Below are 20,750 nucleotides of genomic sequence, written 5' to 3' on the forward strand. Positions count from 1 at the left end.
TCCATCAGTGGGTGAATAGATAAGCCAAATGTGGTATTCCAAACAATGGAATATTATTTGACCATAAGAAGGAATGAAGTACTAATACAGGCTACAACATGGTTGAACCTTGAAAACATTATGCTAAGTGAAGTAAGCCAGTCACAAAATACGACATATTCTATGATTCCATTTATATGAAATATCCAGAATAGGCAAATTATAGAGACAGAAAGTAGATTGATGATTGCTTTGCATGACAGGAATGGGTCATAAAAAAGTCTGCGGAGTTTCTTCTTGAGGTTATAAAAATGTTCTAATACTGACTATGGCAATGGGTGTGCATATGCGTGTAACTCTACTAAAAACCATTGAATTGTACACTTTCAATAGGTAAACTGCATGTTATGTGAATTATATTTCAGTAAAATTTCTTAAAGGGCAACATGAGGCATTCTGGTGTTGATGAAAATGTTTTATATCTTTAAAAACAAAACCAAAAACCTAGGAATGGGTCCTTTGGTATGTATTTTTAACTTTATAAGGCACTGTCAAGCTTTATCATAAAGTGACTACTTTGCCTTCCTGCTAGCAATGTATAAATGTTCTAGTTGCTGCACATTCTTACTAATATTCAGTAGTATATATAATGGGTGTTATATGCAACTAATGAATCATTGAACACTACATCAAAAACTAATGATGTACTGTATGTTGGCTAATTACATTTAAATTAAAAAAAAGTAGGCTATGGACAAAGGGGAAAACTGTATATCAGACAGAGTAGAAGGTTAATAGTTACTAAAATGTATGGAGAAGTTGAATTCAAACAAATGGAAATTCTAGGAAATAAATAGAAGGGAGCTGATTCTTAAAAAAAAAAAGTCATTCTAATATGTATGTCTTGCTATATCATTGTGGTTTTATCATCTATCATTTGCATTTTCTGAATGACTAATGATGTTGAACATCTTTTCATGTACTTATTTTAGTTGCCACCCATGTATCTTTGGGGAAGTGTCCTCAGTTCAAAATAATTAATTACAAAAGTAATTAAATTTTTATTAAATTTAAGATACAAAAGAGCAATAATTAAATTTCACAAAAATTATAAACTTAAAACCAAAACACCAATAACATTTAAAGATGAAAAACAATCTGGAGAAAATACTTGCCATGTATGTGAAAGGACAGGGATAAGAGTTCACATATGGGAAGAGATAATGGATTTTGTTCTCTTGAGTGTCCCTGCTATGTGTATATACAACCCTCACTGCAGCAACCTAATTTGTAAAGGGTTCTGACTCCTCATACGTGATCTGGAGGCTACAGCTGGGAGGTGCCCAAGATGATCAAGTCAGAACTCTGAAAGGCAAGGAGTCCCAGCCCTGGAAGATAGAGGGCCCCAGTGTTCTACTTGCAAATAAGGTCAGCAGGCAGAGGTAGTGGGAAGGTGTGGGCATCAGTGGACAGAGTAGGGAGGTCAGCAGGCATTAGGGGTAGGGTGAGGAGAAAAGGGACAGTGGCACACGGGTCACCAGCAGAAGCACAAAGAATAAGTGTGGGGCAAGTTTTTTTTTTGCCATTATTTCTCCAAATAACTTTTTTCTGTCACCTCCTTTTCTCCCCTGTCCTTTGAGGACTTCAATTGCTTGTATATTGCGTTACTTGACATTGTCCCATGGCGTATTGACACTATTTTTTTTTCTTTCCTTTTATGATTTTTTTTTCTGTTTTGGAGAATTTTTATTGCTATGGCTTTACATTCACAAATCTTTTCTTCTGCAATTTCATCTTTTTCATTTTTAGAAGTTTGTGACTTTCTTATGGTCTTCTATGTTTGCACTCAATTTTTTTTAACATAATGGATAGTGTTCATTTTAATATCCTCTGTTAATTTTAATATCCGTGTAAGTTCAGGGTCAGTTTTGATTGATTTTTCTCATCTTGGATCATGTCCCTGCTTCTTGTGCCTGGTAGTCTTTGTTTGGATGCCAGACATTGTAAACTTTACTTTGTTGGATGTTGCATACTTTAGTATTGTTATAAAACCTCTTGAAATTTGCTTTGCAATGTAATTAATTAGTTGGAAAGTTTGATCCCTTTGGGTCTTGCTTTTATTTTTGTTAGATGAATCTGGAGCAGTATTCTAATTATTCTTCAATATTTAGGCAATACTTCCTGAGTACTCTCTCCAAGCCTGTGAGTTACAAGGTTTTCTAATCTGGTTAGTAGGAACAGGTACTGTTCTTAGCCCTAAGTGATACTTAGGCAATTTTCACTCTAATCCTTTCAGGTGGTTCTCTGTCTACCCTTAGCTGTCTCATTTCTACACCCTGATCAGTGCTCAGTTAAATATGCACTGATAGGGTAAGGGCTTTCTCTACTGAGGGTAGGGTTCTCTATGGAGCTTTTCCTTTCTGGTATTCTGTCCTGTGAACTCTAGCTGCCCTGGTCTCCCTGGGTTCTCAGCTTTATTTCTTCAACTCAAGTAGTCAGCTGGGCTCTACCTCAGCTTCTCCTCCCTTTGCTACAGCCTGGAAACTCTCTGGGTAGTAAGCTGGGGCAGTCACAGGGCTCATCTTTTTTGTTTTTTCCATCTCCCAGGATTATTGTCCTTTGTTTTCTGATATTCAGTGTCTTGAGATCATTGTTTCATATATGTTGACTGGCTTTTTTGGTTGGTTCAGATAGGTGGGTCAGTTTGGTTCCTGTTATTCCATCTTGGCTGGAAGCAGAAGTCCGTGACATCTTTCATTTTCCTCTCCTCTCCAAATAATAGTGTCAGGTGGCTCAGTTGTTGGGCATCTGACTCTTGATCCCAGCTCAGGTCCTGATCTCAGGGTTGTGAGTTCAGGCCCCACGCTGGGCTCCGAGCTGGGCGTGGAGCCTATTTAAAAAACAAACAAAAAAACCCACAAATAATACTGTAAAACACTGACTATTGAAGTTTTCTTCAAAGAGGCATTTGTTAAGCACCAGGACTCTGCCTGTGTGATCCTGGTTAGTCCTCACAACCATGCAGGTTTTCTTAACCTCATCTCCATCTGACAGCTGAAAAGTAGGCCCAGATTTTTGCTGGTCTGGATTCCAGACAAACCTGTCAGTCCCAAGGCCATGTGCATCCTGTGGCTCCAGAGTTCTCCATGCCTTGCTGCCGAATTGCCAGGGGCGCTGCCTGACCTGCATAGCATCTCTGGCTCCTCATTCCTTTAAGAATAGCTCACACTTGCAGCCTGGCCTTTGAGGTGTTCATACTCACATGCACTCTGTGCTTTGGCTTTGTCAGGCAAGCATGTATGCCTGTGTCTCATCCAGCTACCTGACATGAATGAGAAGGCAGTAAGATGGCCACTAGGTAGGAAAGCATCCAGAGAGGGGATACCAGTGGCCAGAGTCACCCAGGTCTTCTAATTCCAAATCCACGCCTCTTTCTTGAGACTTGGGATCCCACACAACTGGCAGGGAAGCAACAGAGAGGTGCATAACACAGAGGTAAAGGTGCTCCATCCTCACCATGCTTGAAGATTCTGTGATTCTAGCTATTTCCTCTCCTGTGGGTGAGCTTCTGGAACACATTCTAGAAAAATCACAGCTTTTAGATAATTCTTCAGAAAACCCCAGTCTGTACTTAATGATTTCCTTCCACAAAATTGGCAAGCCAGCTGTAGCCCTTGGTGCCCAGCATGACTGGGGACCAAGGGGCACAGCACAGCCAGAAGCAAGGACCTCGATGACTGGCTTGGGAGGAGACTCAGGTGAGGTGGCCTATCTGCTAGCCCCAGAAGCCTCAGATGCTTCATGGTCAACGAAGTGACCTCCATGCTGGGTAATGAATTTCTGCACCGAGAGGTTGGGGCCATTAGAGGACATCAAAGATTCCTTCCAGTTCTGATGTTCCAGAACTGCCCATTTTGGGAGAGGGAGCTATGGCAGGGGAGGAAGGTGGAAGTTAGAAGGAAAAGGCAGGGGAAGCCAGGATGATTTGGTATCCAATGCGTGTTCATTTATTTTACACTTACAAAAGAAATCGCCCACCCCTCTGCCCCATTCCCCAAAAAACAGTCTCTTTTTACAAACATTTAAAAATTAAAACCAAATGAAGATAGACAAGTTAATTTCAGTACAATTATTTTTCAATGTAGCTGTCATAATTAGAGTTTAAATTTCCTACAAGTGACCAATGTCCAAGTGACTTATAGGGAAATCCTGATTATTGGCCAAAAGGAAAATTCCATATTACAAGTTAGCAAATTCTAGTACAAAAATAGTCCGCGTTGGAATAGCTTTTCCTTTTACATAGGTCTCGGGTCAGTCTACCGACTGCATAATACACTAACATTTCAGGGGTCTCTCTTTCACAAATGGCTCATTCGTCATAGCTGAAGCAGCACGATGCCTGCAGTGGCAGGGACTAGTGTCCACCTCGGGCCCGTGCTGGAAACGGCAGGCCTGGGAGTGCCTCACTGACCCCAGGGCAGCAGGGCAGGGCCCCAACCCCAGCTCCGCACAGGGGTCCTGGAGGGAGGGATGAGTGGCGGGCAGAGCTGCCCCCCTCTGAGGGAGCAACGGGCCCAGGATATGGGGGAAGCCCGCCTAGGGAGTTGGGCCAGCGCTGGCACAGGACAGCCCACCTCCTGCCAGTGTCTCCTCGTCCTTCTGTGGTCTGACGAGGTGAGAGGTGGCCGTGTGCATTGTCAGCGGCGAGAGTGTGGCCCTGCCCTTGTTGCAGCCAGGGAAGGCCTGGGCAGGCTACTTGTCCCTCAGGATGTCGAGCTGCTCCTGACACTCGGTAAAGAGGCGCTGAAAGCGGAGATTCTGCCCGATGACCGGCAGCAGCTCCTTCAGCAGCTCCCTCTTCCGCAGACCCTGTGGACACAAAGTGTGACAGTTGAGTGCAAGTGTCAGTGAGGAGACCTGGACGGTGCTGGGCTTCCTTGGCCTGGCAGAGACCCTGTGTCTGCCCATCTGACCCCCAGACACCCCCTGGAGAAACCACAGATGGATGAGAACAATTTCTCCACATGCTGGGAAGTCCCAGGCAAGCTAAATGCCTAAGCTGGGGCATGCAGGGTGGAGTGGCAGGGAGCAGGGGAGGGACACAGTGCAAGGATACAGCAAAGAAAACGAGGGTAGGTTCGGCTCCTCTGTGTCCCCTAAGTCCGCTGGCACAGTCACTGCTGGCCTTCACCTGCACTAATTACTGGCCACAGTAACTTGGCCTTCCAGAGCAGGATGGAAGTAGGATATTAGGGGAGAGGAGCGGGTGGATGGCCATCCTGGAGGAGTTGTTCCCTAATATGGATGCTCTCTGGGGGTCTGAGGTCAAGTCTAGGAGCGAAGAGGCATCTGGGAGGCAGTGGCTGGCCTTGGTTTTACAATCCTGGGGCCTCTGCCCTTGGGCCTTGCCCAGGACTCTTTCATGCCTGGGTGCACTGGCACCATAGTCTGCCTCGGCTCCTCTGCAACATGCACTGCAAGGAGGAGTCTCTGTTGCACAGAACCCTGAGGAGCACAGCTGCTGCAAAGAAAAAACCACCAAATGCACAACTCTGACCGCTGGAACAGAAGGAAGGCCCAAGATGTTAAAATAAGCATGGTAGAAAGACAAGGAATTAAAGAAAAGAACCAAGTGTAGATATTAAGTTTGAGCAACACAGTGGTTGAAGGGATGGGATCTGCAGAAGAATGGACACTGCTGGAGACCAAGTCAGAGTGGAGTCAGATGGAGGACCAGACCATGCTCGAGGAGGGAGTACACAAAGAGGAAAATGCAAGCAGAGAAACCATACAGGAAAAGTAAAGGCAGATGGAGGATGACAGAAGGGCCCAATTCTACATAATGGGTCCCACAGGACAGAGAAAGAAGAAAGAAGGAAATATTCAAGGAAATAATACAGGTAGATTTCACACAATTAAAGAAAGTCAAATGGCCTTAGGTTGAAAGCCTCCATGAGTGCTGATCATGTAAGATATAGAAACATAATAAAGGCCATATATGAAAAGCCCACAGCTAACATCATATTCAAGGTGAAAAACTGAGAGCTTTTCCTCTAAGACCAGGAATAAGACAAGGCTGCCCACTCTCACTACCTTTTTTTCAACACAGTACTGGGAGTCCCAGCCACAGTAGTCAGATAAGAAAAAGAAACAGAAATCTAAATTGGTAAGGAGTAAGTAACTTTCACTATTTGCAGATGACATGGTACTACTATACCATACTATATAGAAAACCCTAAAGGACTCCAAAAAACTACTAGAACTGATAAATGAATTCAGCAAAATCATAGGATACAAAATTAATATACAGAAATCTTTTCTGTTTCTTCACACTAATAATGAAGTAGCAGAAGAGAAATTAAGAAAATAATCCCATTTATAATCACACCAGGAATAATAAAATACCTAGGAATAAACCTAACCGAGGAGGTGAAACTACTCCAAAAACTATTTATCAGTGTTTTAACACTGATGAAAGAAATTAAAGATGACACAAATAAATGGAAAGATATTCCATGGTCATGGATTAGAACAACCAATATTGTGAAAATGTTTGTATCACCCAAGCAATCTATAGACTTAATGCAATCCTTATCAAAATACCAATATTTTTCATAGAACTAGGAAAAAAAATAAGATATGGAAAAACTGATATCTAGACATGCAGGATGAAATATATAGAATTTGAGAGTATCAAAGATAGAAAAATTCTGAAAGTTTCTAAAAAACAAGATCATATCACCTACAAAAGAAGAGAGATCAAGATACACAATAAAGTAGTATTTTTAATATATTGGAAAAAAACCTCAGAACCTAGACTTTTTTACCCAAACAGTTACTCATATAAGAGAGTATAATAAAAAATATTCTTAGGCTTTTAAGACCTCAAAAGGTTTGCCACAGGAAGGATCCACCATGAAAATGTTTTGGAGGAAACACTCAAAGTAAGAAGAGATAAATCCAGATAATGTTAAAATAGATATGAAAAGAAATGTGGTTAACTCTGGCTAAAGTTTATGTTGGCCTTAAGAAAACCAAGAAAACAAAAAATGTAAATGGTTTGAGCTTGGTGATAAAAAAAAAAATAACCTGTCACACTGGATAAAAGTCAGCCATCTGATGTTAGTAAGAAACATATAAACATTGATGCAGAGGGTTAAAAATTAAAGCCAGAGAAAGATACGTTAGTAAAGAATAAAAAGAGAGCTAGTATTTTATAATTACCGAAGTAGATTTTGTGACAAAAACATCACTGGGGAAAGAGCAAGTCAGAAGACAGGGACAAAACCACCCTCAGGGAGATTTTAATACACATTCAACTAGTGATGGGTCATGGAAAAGCAAAAATCTACAGATTCAGGTAATCTGAACTGAACAGTTAGTAAACATGACTTAATGGACATATATAAAATGAAAAACATTCTTTGGCACATGTGGACATATAAAAAATTGCTCTAAAAGCAAACCTCAACAAAATAGCAGGTATCGTGTACATTGCAGACTGGCATGGCCAAATATAGCCTACTATCTATTTTTGTACATAATTTTATCAAAATGTAGCCACACCTGCCTATTTGTTGATATATCATGCTACAAGAGCAGAGTGGAGTAGTTGCAGCGGAGACTGTATGGATTTGCAAAGCCTGAAATATTTACTCTCTGGTCCTTGACAGAAAAGTTTGCCAACCCCTGATATAAATCACATTCTCTTACAATTGAGTAGAACTCATGACTGATTAATCAAGTAAGTTAATTAATTTAGTTAATTGAAATTAAAAATGATTTACAAGTAAATGGTAATAAAAACACTAACCATTGCAAAACTGTTGTAGAAATGCCACAGAAGCGGGGCTTTCATAAGGATACTTACAAACATAAAACATCTTATATCAGAGAACATAAAAGAATGACAACCAATTACCTGAGTCTAACCTAAGGTGGAAGGAAGGAAGGAAGGAAGGGACGGAGGGAGGAAAGGAGGGGGGAAGGAGGGAAGGAAAGAAGGAGACATCAGAAAAAACATTTTTAAAATGAGCTTCATGACTAGCTGAGTAGGGGAGCCAGTCTGCAAAGACTGGGAAAGGTGGCCATTTTTTCAAATGCCCAATATTCAACAAAAGATCATGGGGCATACAAAGAAACAGAGAAACATGGATATGGTTGGATATGGTATTGGCCCATTCAAAATAACAAAATAAGTCTCCAGAAAACTGACCTTAAAGAAACATAGGCCTGGAACTTATGTGACAAAGACTTTAAAACAATTGTCTTAAATATTCTCAAAGAGAACATGAACAGATGGCCATATCAGGAAAACGATATGTGAATAGAATGAGAATATCAACAAAGAGGCAGAAATTATAAAAAAGAACCAAACCAAAATCCTAGAGCTTAAAAACACAGTAACTAAATAGACAAATTCACTTGAGTGTTCAACAGTAGACTTGAACAGACAAAAGCATCAATGAACTTGAATTCAAGTTATTTGAAATTATTGAATCTGAACAACAAAAAGAAAATAGAATGAAGAAAAATGAAAATAGTCTAAGGGACTTATAGGATACCATCAAGCAGACCAATATATGCATTATACAAGTCCCAGAAGAATAATAGAGAGAGAAAGGGGAAGAGAGCTTATTTGGAGAAATAATGGCTGAAAAGTTTCCAGGTTTGAGGAAAGACATGGATTTACAAATCCAAGCTCAACAAACACTCCATGTAGGAAAACCCCAAAGGAACCCATACTGTGACAGATTTTAATCAAACTATGGATCATCAAAGATAAAGAGATAATCTTGAAAGCAGAAACATGTCTCATTATGTAAAAAGCATACTCAATAAGCATATTTCTCAGCAGGAACACTGAAGGCCAGAAGGCAGTGGGATGACATATTTAAGGTGCTAAAAGAAAACCTGACATCTGAGAATACCATATCCAGTGAAACTACCCTTCAAAAACAAGGGAAAAACAAACACATTCCCAGATAAATAAAAACAGAAGGAATTCATTACCATTAGATCTACCCTACAAGAGGGCGCCTGGGTGGCTCAGTTGGTTAAGCGACTGCCTTTGGCTCAGGTCATGATCCTGGAGTTCCAGGATCAAGTCCCGCATTGGGCTCCCTGCTCAGCATGGAGTCTGCTTCTCCCTCTGACCCTCCCTCCTCTCATGTGCTCTCTCTCTCTCTCTCTCTCTTTCTCTCTCTCAAATAAATAAATAAAATCTTAAAAAAAAGCTTTAGATCTATCCTACAAGAAATGCTAGACGGAGTCCAAGTTGAAGTGAAAGGATACTAAACAATAAAACATAAAGTTCTCTGGTAAAGGTAAAAGTAAGGACAAATATAAAAACCCATATTATGTAATTTTGTTGGGTAATTCCATTTTATTCTTTTATAAGATTTAAAATACAAAAGCATAAGAAACTATAAATCTATGTTAAAGGTTATAGAATATATAAAGATACAATTTGTGACTTCAATAACATAAAGTGGGTGGAGTGGAACTGTACCTGCTTATGGGTGCACATGGATGCACATGCGTGTGCACGCTCTCTCTCTCGCAAATCAATCAAGCAAGCAAGCAATCTTTAAAAAAAGAAAAGAAAATTCTTCCTTGCCTAGACCCCCTTCTGGCTACTGTGTTTATACACAGTAGGATCTACAAAGAAAGACCTCAAAACAATGACATAACCTTCTATCCTTTGAAACTAGAAAAATAAAAGCAAGCTAAACCCAAATCAAACAGAAGCAAGTTTATTAGTTTAAAATAGATTGTTATAACTATAGAATGTTTTTGTTATCCCTATGGTTATCAAAAAGAAAATATCTATAGAATACACACAAAAGGAAAAGAGGAGAGAATCAAAACATGTCACTAAAAAAATCAACTAAATGCAAAGTAAAATAGTAAAGGAGGAAATGAGGGACAAAAAGATATAAAACATAAAGAAAATAAATAACAAAATGGCAATATTCAATATTTATCTGTCAGTTGTTACTTTATAATTTTTTTTGAGAGGGGGGGCAAAGGGAGAGGGAGAGAGAGAATCTTAAGTAGGCTCCATGCTTGGTGTGGAGCTGGACATGGGACTTAATCTCCCAACTCTGAGATCATGAACTGAGCTGAAATCAAGAGTTGGATGCTTAACCGACTGAGCCACCCAGGCACCCCTGTCAGTAATTACTTCAAATGTAAATGGATTAAACTCCCCAATAAAAAAAAAATGGGTAAAAACCAGAGTCAAACTATACGCTACCTACAAGGAACTCACTTTAGATCTAAGGACACACAGGTTGAATATGAAAGGATAGAAAAAGATAGTCCGAAATACAGAAGAGATGGCTATACTTGCATCATACCAAATAGATGTTATTTCAAAAACTGTTACAAGAAACAAAGAAGGACATTGTATAATGATAAAAGGGTCAATTCACCAAAGATGATGTAACAATTATAAACATATGCACCAAACATCAGAGCTCCTAAATATATGAAGAAGACATTGAGTTGAAAGGAAAAATAATTCTAGAATAATTGTAGGAGACTTCAATATCCCATTTTCAATAATGGATAGAACAACCAGATAGAACAGTAAGGAACCAGAAGACCTGAAAAACAATATAGACCAAATTGTACCTTATGTACATATATAGAATATTCTACCCAACAACAGCAGAATACATTTTTCTCAAGTGCACATTTAATATTCTCCAGAAGAGACATGTTAGGTCACAAAACAAATCTCAATAGGTTTAAAAAGACTGACATCATAAAAGTATCTTTTCCAATCACAATGGAATGAAACTAGAAATCAAAAGCTAAAGAAAAACTGGACAATCTGCAAATATGTGGGAATGAACACATTGTTAAGCAATGATTCAAAAAGAAATCTCAAGGGAAATTTGAGAATATCTTGAGACAAATGAAAATGAAAACAACATACCAAGAAATGCAGGATCCAGCAAAAGCACTTGTTAAAAATTCATAGCTGTAAGAATCTACAAAGAAAGACCTCAAAAGAATAACATAACCTTCCATCCTTTGAAACTAGAAAAATCAAAGCAAGCTAAACCCAAATCAAACAGAAGTAAGAAAATCATACATATTTGAGTGACAATAAAATGGAGAATAGAAAAATAGAGAAAATAATGAAACCAAAATGTAACTATTTGAATAGATCATCAAAATTGATAAACTGTTAGCTAGATGGACTAAGAAAACAAGAGAGAAGACTAGAATGACAATCAGAAATGAAACAGGGACATTACAACTGATGCCACAAAAGTAAAAATTATAAATAAAGGAATATTATAAACAACTGTACACCAACAAATTGGACAACCTAGATAAAATGGACAAATTCCTAGAAACACATAGCCTACCAAGACTGAATCATGAAGAAATATAAAATCTGAATGGATCTATAACTAGTAAGGAGACTGAATCAGTAATCACAAACTTCCCAACAAAAAAGAGCCTATGACTGACCAAATGGCTTCAAATGACTGACCAAATTCACCAATGGTGAATTTCACCAAATATTTAAAGAAGAATTAATAACAATCTTCAATTGATACAAAAATTTTTTTTGATCAAGTCCAACACTCGTTCATTACAAAAACACTCAGCAAACTGGTAATAGAAGTCAACTACCTCAATATAATACAGACCATATGTGAAAACATCACACTCAATGCTAAAAGACTGAAAGCTTTTGGGGCGCCTGGGTGGCTCAGTCAGTTAAGCGTCTGCCTTCGGCTCAGGTCATGATCCCAGGGTCCTGGGATCGAGGCCCACATCGGGCTCCCTGCTTGTCGGGTAGTCTGCCTCCCCCCTCCCCCCCTTGCTCCCCGCTCATGCTAACTCTCTCTCTCAAATAAATAAATTCTTTAAAAAAAAAAAAGACTGAAAGTTTTTGCTCTAAGGTCAGGAGCAAGGCAAGGATGCCAGCTTTCACACTTCTACTCACCATAGTACTGGAAGTTCTAGCCAGAGCGATGAAGCAAGAAAAAGAAATAAAAGGCATCCAAATTGGAAAGGAAGAAGTAAACTTTTTTGTTTGTAGACATCATCTTATATGTAGAAAACCCTAAAGACTCTACAAAAAACCTATTAGAATGAGTGAATTCAGCAAATTTGCAGAATAGGAAATCAATACACCAAAATCAGTTGCATTTTTATATACCAACAACAAACATTCTGAAAAGAAAACTAAGAAAACAGTTCTATTTACAATAGCTTCTGAAGAATAAAATACTTAAGAATAAACTTAACCAAGGAGGTGAAACACTAGTACACTGAAAACTACAAAATGTTGCTGAAAGAAATTAAAGAAGACACAAGTAAATGGAAAGACATCCCCTAGGGGTTCATGGATTGGAAGACTTAATATTGCTAAGATGTCAATAACACCAAAAACAATTTATAGATTTAATTTACTCCATATCAAAATCCTAGTGGTGTTTTTGTACAGAAATAGAATAATTCATCCTAAAATTCATACGAAATCTCAAGGGACCCTGAATAGTCACAAGAATCTTGAAAAAGAAGATGAAAGGTGGAGGCCTCATAGTTTCTGACTTCAAAACTTATTTCTGCTCTTCCCATTAAGTCGCCTGAGGTGACCTCTGAAAATGGTTCACTATTCACTTCCCCAGAAAGCCCAACAAAACCATGCAAATCAAGAGATTCAAAGCTTTGTGTTCACTTTATGAATGCATCAAAAGTATGCATATCTGAAAAGCCACCATGTATCTGAAGAATGTCACTTTATAGAAGCAATGTGTGCTATTCTGTTGCTATAATGGTGGAGTTGGTAGGTGGGCTCGGGCCAAACACTGGGGCTGGACACAGTGTTAGTGACCTGAAGAGAGTGCTGCTGAATTTTTACTGCACATGCTTAAATGCAGAGGAATGCTGAACTTAAGGGTTTAGATACAGATTCTCTGGTCACTAAGCATACCCAGATGAACAAAACCCCCAAGATGTGGTGAGAACTTACAGAGTGCGTGTTTGGATTAACCTGTACGTGAGCTCTCCCTGCCAGAGATGATCCTTACTGAAAAAGAGCAGATTGTTTCTAAACCGGAGAAGGATGTTGAAGAAAAAAGAAAAAGATATCCCAGAAGAAATGAAACTGAAGAAAATGAAGAGACAAGAACTTATGGCTTGGGAGTAAATTCTGCATAAAATAAATGTAAGAAAAAAAAAACACAAAAAACAACCAAAAAACAACCCCCCCAAACTTATTTCAGAACCATTGTACCTTTTAATTTTTGAACTATGTGACTATATTACCATCCAAAATAAAATTTAAAATTAAAAAACTGAAGAATTTAATTAAAAAAATGAAGTAAACTGCTATAAACAAAGCAGAACATTCTGCTTGCCTGTGGCACCAGGGGCAAGCTCCAAGAGGATCCACCCTCTGACCTGAGGCTGGTGCTAATACCAACTGCCACAAAGTACCACCTCCCACTCTGGGCTCTCAGTATGTCTCCCTACTGTTTAAGGCAGCAGCCGGGGACATAGCTCATCACCACATTTCTGGCCATTGGTCACAGGTCCTACCGTGAAGACTGGCAGAGGGAGGCTTCCAAAAGCAGGATCTGGGTGCAGAGACAGTGGCCAGCAACCTAAAGGCACCTGAAGGATGGTTGCTTAGTGGCCCAACCCTTGGCTTCCTGTCTCCCTTCTGTGTAAACTGAGCCATGATTTTTGAGAGAAAAGAAGCCTGGACCTTTGGGGTCTCCTGAAGCAAACTGGTAGCTCATATCACAAAGATTAATTTCCCAATACATAAAGAGTTCCTATGAACCAATAAGAAAGACATGACAATGAAGTGTTTCAACAGTTCATAAAAAAAGGAAGTATAAGTGGCTCTTAAATATACTAAATGATGCTTCCTAATAAGCCTCTTGGGAGGACTGCTGAGTCAGCATTGCTGGTTGTAAGTCCATCTTCCATCTACTGCTCCATTTTCCCAGCCACCTTGAGAACCAGTTCCATTTGAATGATCAATTCTTACCATAAAAGTGATCATGAAGAAACTCAATAAGAGAACAGAGTGTTCATACTCAAACTTGCCCTCAATATCTAGTGAAAAAGGTTTTTAAAAAAAGGAATAAATTCAGCATAGTGCTGAAGTCAGGAGGGAATGTGGCAGACATCAGGAGTTGGCTATGTCCATACCTGCTCTAAGACCTCTTCTCCTACATATGCTTTACTGCTCACTTCCCCAGACTCCCTTGCAATGAGGGTGCTCATGTGATTTGTTGGTTGCCTGTGAGGCACAGACTAGCCTTTGTGAGAGCTTTTCTTTTTCTGCTAAGAATGGTAGATGTTGCTGGTACTGGTTTCCCCCGTCCTCTTTCCTTGAACTTGGATATGAAAGCATATGAAAGCTACCTTGTGACTACGAGGTGAAGGCCAGGAAAGTGACAGAGATATAGGGTGCCACCTACCTCCAGATGACTTATTTGGAGGAGAGGAAACAACAACAACAATTTCAGCCACCATTGGAAATATCATTTACCTGCAGCTGAAAGCATGTGTCATAGATACCAGGGACCACGAGCAGACTAGCTATATTAGGCAGTTTACAGAAGGTGAAAAGCAGGTGGGACCACAGTGATGGTACTCCTGGGAAGGGAGCCCCAGGCTCTTCTGGACAAAGCTCCAAGGAGGTGTCCTGCTTGGAGCTGGCAAGAACAAGCAGCAGGAAGGAGTGGGAGAAAAGAGCACGTGCTAACAACTGGTGGCCTGTTTGTGCCTCCTTCCGTCTGCACCATATTGGCCTAGCATTCTCGCCTTCAGGTGGATACAGAAAACTGCTATGTAGAGCTCCAACTGACGTTATGGGCTAAGGCCCCCAGAATGGCAGCTGGATCACAGAATGAAGCTCTACAACCTGGCCAGGAGAGAGGCTGGTCAGGCACATGCTGACCTATCTCCCACCCAAGAAGATGTCCTGTCAGGGTACCCTGGAAGTGACATGTGCGAGGGAAACAGCTCTACTCTTACTGGTAATTCAGAACCACCCTTCCTGTTGAGGACATGGGACCAAGGTACACAAAAAGAAACAGACCTCAGAGAGCTAATGTGCTAGTGACCTAGGGTTGAGCTGGGATGTGGGGAAGGTAGAAATTCAGAGAGGGATGCCTTTGCCTTGGGAACATTTATTGATGAGAAAGAGGCTGAGCAAGCTTCTGTCAGACCTGAGGGCTTAGGGGGACCAAAGCAGGGGCCAAAATGAAAAGTGGGGATTCCTGGTAAGTCATCCCTCCTTGTGCTGACACCCCAAAGGGATGTACCCTAGAATAAGGGTAAACTGGAAGTAAACCAGCCCCTGCACAAATGAGTGTCTGGCTTTGAGTCATGAGACAGCCCAGAAAACCTCAATCCCTGAACTGGGTTGAGGGGACTCTGCAGTGCTGATGCCTCCAGAATTGGCAACAGCAAACAAAAGTACTCTGTGAAAGAAGGTAACATCACCTGAGGCCTCAAACCATTTCTACAAATAATTTTCCAGACAACATGTCCAGCATATAGTTAAAAAATAATCGGGCATGTAAGGAAATAATATAAATGAGAACTGGCAGAGACATTTATAGGCAAGAGAAACAGATCCACAAGGGCTCCCAATAGCAGAACTATAAGACATACAACTTTAAAATAACTAAGCTTACTACGCTCAAGCAGATAAAAGACTAAATTGAAAATATGGGGGGAGAATTGAAACTATAAAAAATGATACAGGAGATTTTAAAAAGAGAGGACATCACATCTCTCTGATGATGGGGAAAATGGAAGGGAAGATATCACTGAAGAAGAGAACTAAGGAAAATCCATAGAATGAATGAAGGAAACCGATTTTGAGCTTTGTGAAACTTCAAAACAATGAGAGGGAGCCAAAAGAACTTACACAGCAATGGAAATCAGATTTGCAGCAGAGATTTTACAACAAAGTCTGCAGCACCAGACCTTCAGAGATGTTAAGGGGAATTGGACTTTGAAGTTAGGATTCTAGTAACCAACCAGATTAAGATCTATTGCAACAAAATAAAAATCAAATAATTTACACACAGGCCAGTCACACACCAAGGCCTGCAGAGCCTGTGAGGTCTGACCCTCCAACCTTTCTGACTGCAGCCCCTTTCGCCCTCCCACTGCTATTTTGCTTGGCTATTCCTTCCACACTGCAAGCCCTTCCACCTCAGGGCCTTTGGATTCGCTGTTCCCTCTGCCTGGATGTTCTTCCCCTAAATATCTGTGGGGCTTTGCCCCTCACCTTTTCTGGTCTCTGCTCAGTTAAGACTTCCTTGATTACTCAATATAAAATAGCATCCTGCCAGTAACACCCTGGCCACTTTGTGTTTGGTTCACAGCACTTGCCCCCACCCAACACAATACATGCACTTGCTCTGCTGTTTAGAATCTGCCTCTCTGCACAAGAATGTAGACCTATGAAGGTGGGGCCGGTTGGCTTTGTTCACTGCTCATTGTCCTGTGCCTGGCCAGAGCAGATGCTCCATCAGTATTTGCTCAGTGACTGCATGAAGCGGGGGACCTAACTTATATCCACAACCCCCATCCCTCACCAACCTGCTTCTTTCAAGGCACTAGCAGGCACAGTGCAAGCCAAAAAATTTGGAGGTGACTGTATGCATGTTCATTATTCTCTGTCTCTTAATCTATTCCATATCCACCCAACCACCCACCAAGTCTTGTTGGGTCTGCCTCTAAAATACAACTTGCATCTGTGTCCTTTCCCCTCTCCATGGCCATCACACCGATCCAAGTCACCTTTGTCTATTGCCAGGATGGCTGCAAAAACAAGCCCTGACTGCTTTCCTACGTCAGTTCACATCACCCCTGCTAACTGATCTCATGTCACAAACTCCTCCAAAAGCTCCGGCTCACAAGATCTCAATGATCTCCTTTCCGCTCATCTGTCTCACCTCATCTCATACCACCCTCTCCTTTGCCTACTATGCTGCAGCCACAGTGGCCTTCATGTACCACGCCCGGTTTGCATTCACTATCACCTCTACCAGGAGACTCCCAGGTCTTGACAGAGCTGGCGGATTCTTATCCCCAGGTTTCATCCTAAAAGACCCCTTCTGATATCTTCCCTGGCCACTTGTTCCCAGGGACCCTTGTCTGATTGCTCTGCTTATTTCTGGGCATAGTATAATCCACAGTCTGAAACTACCTTGTTGACTGAATCGCTTCCTTGCTTCTGTGCCTTCCTACCCGACTGGGAGCTCCACGAAGGCAGGGAAGGATCTTTCACCTTCTCTACGGAACAAACCCACAGCCCCCAGCAGGCAACTCTCCTCAGCACAGGTGCGTGTGTGGCTGAGCACTCCCTGAGCCCCTGACGCCGAGGGCCTGGCTGCTGCCCAGCAGTGCTGTGCTGGCATCTCATCCTCCCACTGACGCTGGGGCCCAAGGTGGTGTGCTCAAGAAGTCTAATGGGGAAGAATTTCAAAGCACTTCGGCTTATTTTTCATCTCCACTTTCACTTTTCAAGACAGAATTCTTGTGGCAAGAATGAAAGCAGCACCTACCACTACCGTTGACTCCCACTGGCTTCCAGTGGAGTAGTGAACCGGACCCAGTAAGTCCTTGCATATTTCTCGGAGTCGGTATTCAAACCCTAATTACGGAAAAAAACAAAACAAAACAAAACAACAAAACAAAACAGAAATAGGAACACATTACAAAAAGAAATAAAAAATCAAGAATATGCTAAGTTGTCGTGTATATCAAACCAGATTGAACAAATGTTTATTTTATTGCCTGCTTTGGGCAAAATGCCTCTTGCACGTCTCTCAGTTTGGGGCACTGAGATCCATAATGACAGACTCTCTCACTCATGAACCCACTCCCATGACAGCATATACAGCAGCCCCTCTGTGTGCTGGGCCCATGGGAAAAATGAGATGTGGCCAGCTCTGGGACAAACTCCCCAAGGTGATGGGAAAATGTAGGAATCGTGGAAGGGGAGGGGGAGTGGGCTAGTCAGATTTGTTTCAGAGAAGACGTGTTGGTAGTGAGAGGAGATCAGCAGGGTCAGGAGGCAGCCTTCAGGAGGTAAGAGATGGCAAGGGTATGAATCTAGGCTGAGGAGGTGGTGACGGAGTGGAGAAGACAGGAGAAGCAGTCACAGGCCTGTCAACTCATGGGTTATGGCACAGCCACGTGGAGTGCCAGAAGTACTGGTGGCAGAATCTGGGGGCCTGTCAGCACTGGCGGCAGCTGAAGCCACAGGGAATGATGAAATCACCCAAAGATGAGGATAGAGAATAAGAGGGTGATGCTGGAATCTGAGGAATTTTAGAAGTGAGAGGGGTCTCCCTTTACAATTTGAGTCCTTTTATGGTCGAGGAAGCAAGAGATAGAGTGGAGGTGACTTGTGTATGGACGAAGGAACAGACATGTGGAAGATGGAGAAAGAGAAGCAAGTGGTAGAAGTGATCCCACAAACTGGTGCAGGCCCCTGAGGAGGCAGCGACTTTGTGCGGGGCATCAGGATGAGTCCTGATCAATACCCAGGATGAAGCAAATTAGAGGAGCCAGAGGAGAAGTCTCCCCAGTGGAATGGGGTATGAGGCCCAGATGGACAGGAGCACCCCAGCAAAGGTATGGGTTTGGGAAGATTGAGTATTTAGAAGAGTCAGTGACCACACAGGCTGGGCAACCACGCAGAATGGGCAGGAAGAGGAAAATTAAACTCGTGTTTGGAGTCTGCTGGGGAGGGGCGAGGGACTTCGAGTTGGTCAGCCGTGTCTGTTGTCATCAGAAGTGTATACATACACCCAGTTATGTCATCAGAGGCAATGTGATATATTTGAGTTCTGGGAGTGACATTTGTAGGGGTTCAGCACGGTTTTCTCTCTTTTTTGTACTCTAAATTATAAACAAAATAGGCAGTGTGTTGTCCAAAGCAAAGCAGGAAGGCCATGAGAGGCTGTGGGGGAAGGCTTTCTGTGACCAGGCCTGGAGCTGTGTGGTAACACAGGGAGTTTTGGGAGGGCTGGTTCCCAAGCCACAGCCCTGGAGGCTAAGCTCAGGGAGGAGGAAGGCTGGTAAGAAGCAACCCCACACTTGCCTAGCAAAGAGATGAAAGGCTATTTATTGGAGGTCGCCCTGAGAACAGGATGGCCACATCTTCCCACATACCTAGCTTTCTGCTGGCCGAAAGGGGATGAGAAAGTGGTGGGGGAGAAATACTGGGGAGGGGACAGAAGTGCTGGCAGGGAAAGCTGGGCTGGAAGGCCATGGGGGAGGTGCTGGACAGGCTGGCCCATCCAGGGCAGGAGAGGCTTAGAGGAAGAGAAATGCAGGCTCACTGGATGCTGCTAGAAGATGCCCTTCCCTGGGGTGACTGGCTGACCACTGCAGATCCAGGGTGTTAGGGAGGGAAGGAGGGTGAGCATCTCATCTGCTCCTCTAGAGCAAGTCTATCCGAGCATCCTGTGCCCCCACCCCTTCCCGCTGCCAATCCTCCTGGCCCTCAGAGCCTACCTGATTCAGGGCCTCAGAGCCTATAATGAGCTGGATGCCTGCTGAGCTGCCTCGATTACAGCTTAGGCTAAGAGATGGGGGCTGAGGGCCGTCTGGTTAATGGGGGAGCTGGAGGCCAGGGCCTCTGGGGGTGAACATAATAGGAGACTGGGAGGAAGATGAGTGCAGAGAGCCCTAGACCACTGCACTCTGCCTTGATTCATGGGCTTTCAGAAGGGTCATGTTGGGACAGAAATTGAGTCAGGCCCAAGAACATGGAAGGGCCACCAGAAACCTCACCTTCGTTCACAAGGTACCGAGCGTAGAGGAGGAGCCAATGGCGGTACTCATGGCTGGACTGCAGGGTGAGTGCCGCCGCAACCTGATTCTCCAGGTAGGCCAGGGTGGTCTCCTGCTGCACTACATGAGGCACGGAGAAGAGCCGGGCTGCCTGTCTTCCTGAACTGCAGAGACCGGCAGAGCAAGCATCATGAGGCAGTGGGTACTACATGGGTCAGGAGGCTGCTTCCGCGAGCCCCTGGGCACCAGTGAGGAGCCAGTCAAGGGGCAGGTGTCAGACTCCATGCTGGCTAACTTGTCCCCATGTCCCAGCCACAGGCCTCCTGGCCACTCTAGCACACCTGTCCCATCCTGTACCTCCTATCTAGGCCCAAGGTGACAGGTCAGCAGCTCATTCCTCCCCACCCCAAATACTGCCCATGATAGTGTCCATGACTCGTAGCACCTCAGACCACTATCTGTACCCTGAAGTGACAGGGCTTGTGACCTAGCACCCTGAGATATTACCCAATGTGGGCCCACAACCCTTGGCACCCTTGAGCCTGCTTGTGCTAAGCAGCAGCTAGGCATAGGCGGTGGGCAGTCAGAGAGCAGGCCGGTGGGACTGTGCTTGCATGACCCGGCCACCTCCCCCAGCACTTGGGTCACCTACGTGGAGGCACGGCCCTGGACTATGGCTAAAGGTCCAGAGCACAGCATGGCGTCCTGGGGAGGCAGGCTGCTCCTGAAGTCCGCACACTGGGCCAGGGAGTCCTGCTTGTCAGAAACCAGGTTCCTGGGGAGGCAACAGCAGGAGCAGAGGTCAGGAAAACCAGGAGGTCCACCAGAAAGGCTGGCAGTGAGGCCGCCAAGGAGCAGGCACCACATGACCTTCTGCCAGAGTGCCGGCTGAGGCTATCACTGCATTCTCTCCACAGGGCCCTCAGGGACAGGTTTCATAACAAGGCAAAATCAATGAC

General features: G+C 42.8%; 1 protein-coding gene across 5 annotated transcripts in view; it reads right to left on the reverse strand.

Moving 5' to 3' along the window:
- Positions 1-1,123: 1,123 nt before the first annotated feature.
- Positions 1,124-20,750, reverse strand: part of LOC113912311 (protein HIRA) — an 87,835-nt gene continuing 68,208 nt past the window's right edge. For 3 of the 5 annotated variants that reach the window (XM_027575301.2, XM_027575302.2, XM_027575304.1), the window contains 3 exons: positions 20,444-20,566; positions 19,792-19,955; positions 1,124-4,848 (listed from right to left, as the gene is read on the reverse strand). In XM_027575301.2, coding sequence (XP_027431102.1) covers positions 4,394-4,848; positions 19,792-19,955; positions 20,444-20,566 — 742 coding nt within the window. In that variant the 3' untranslated portion in view covers positions 1,124-4,393. Of the gene's footprint in view, positions 4,849-17,552; positions 17,642-19,791; positions 19,956-20,443; positions 20,567-20,750 lie in introns of all 5 variants that reach the window. The other 2 variants (XM_027575303.2, XM_027575305.2) reach the window with 1 other exon arrangement.

This window comes from Zalophus californianus, chromosome 14 (genome assembly GCF_009762305.2).
Source record: "Zalophus californianus isolate mZalCal1 chromosome 14, mZalCal1.pri.v2, whole genome shotgun sequence".
In the NCBI taxonomy this organism is placed as follows: Eukaryota; Metazoa; Chordata; class Mammalia; order Carnivora; family Otariidae; genus Zalophus; species Zalophus californianus.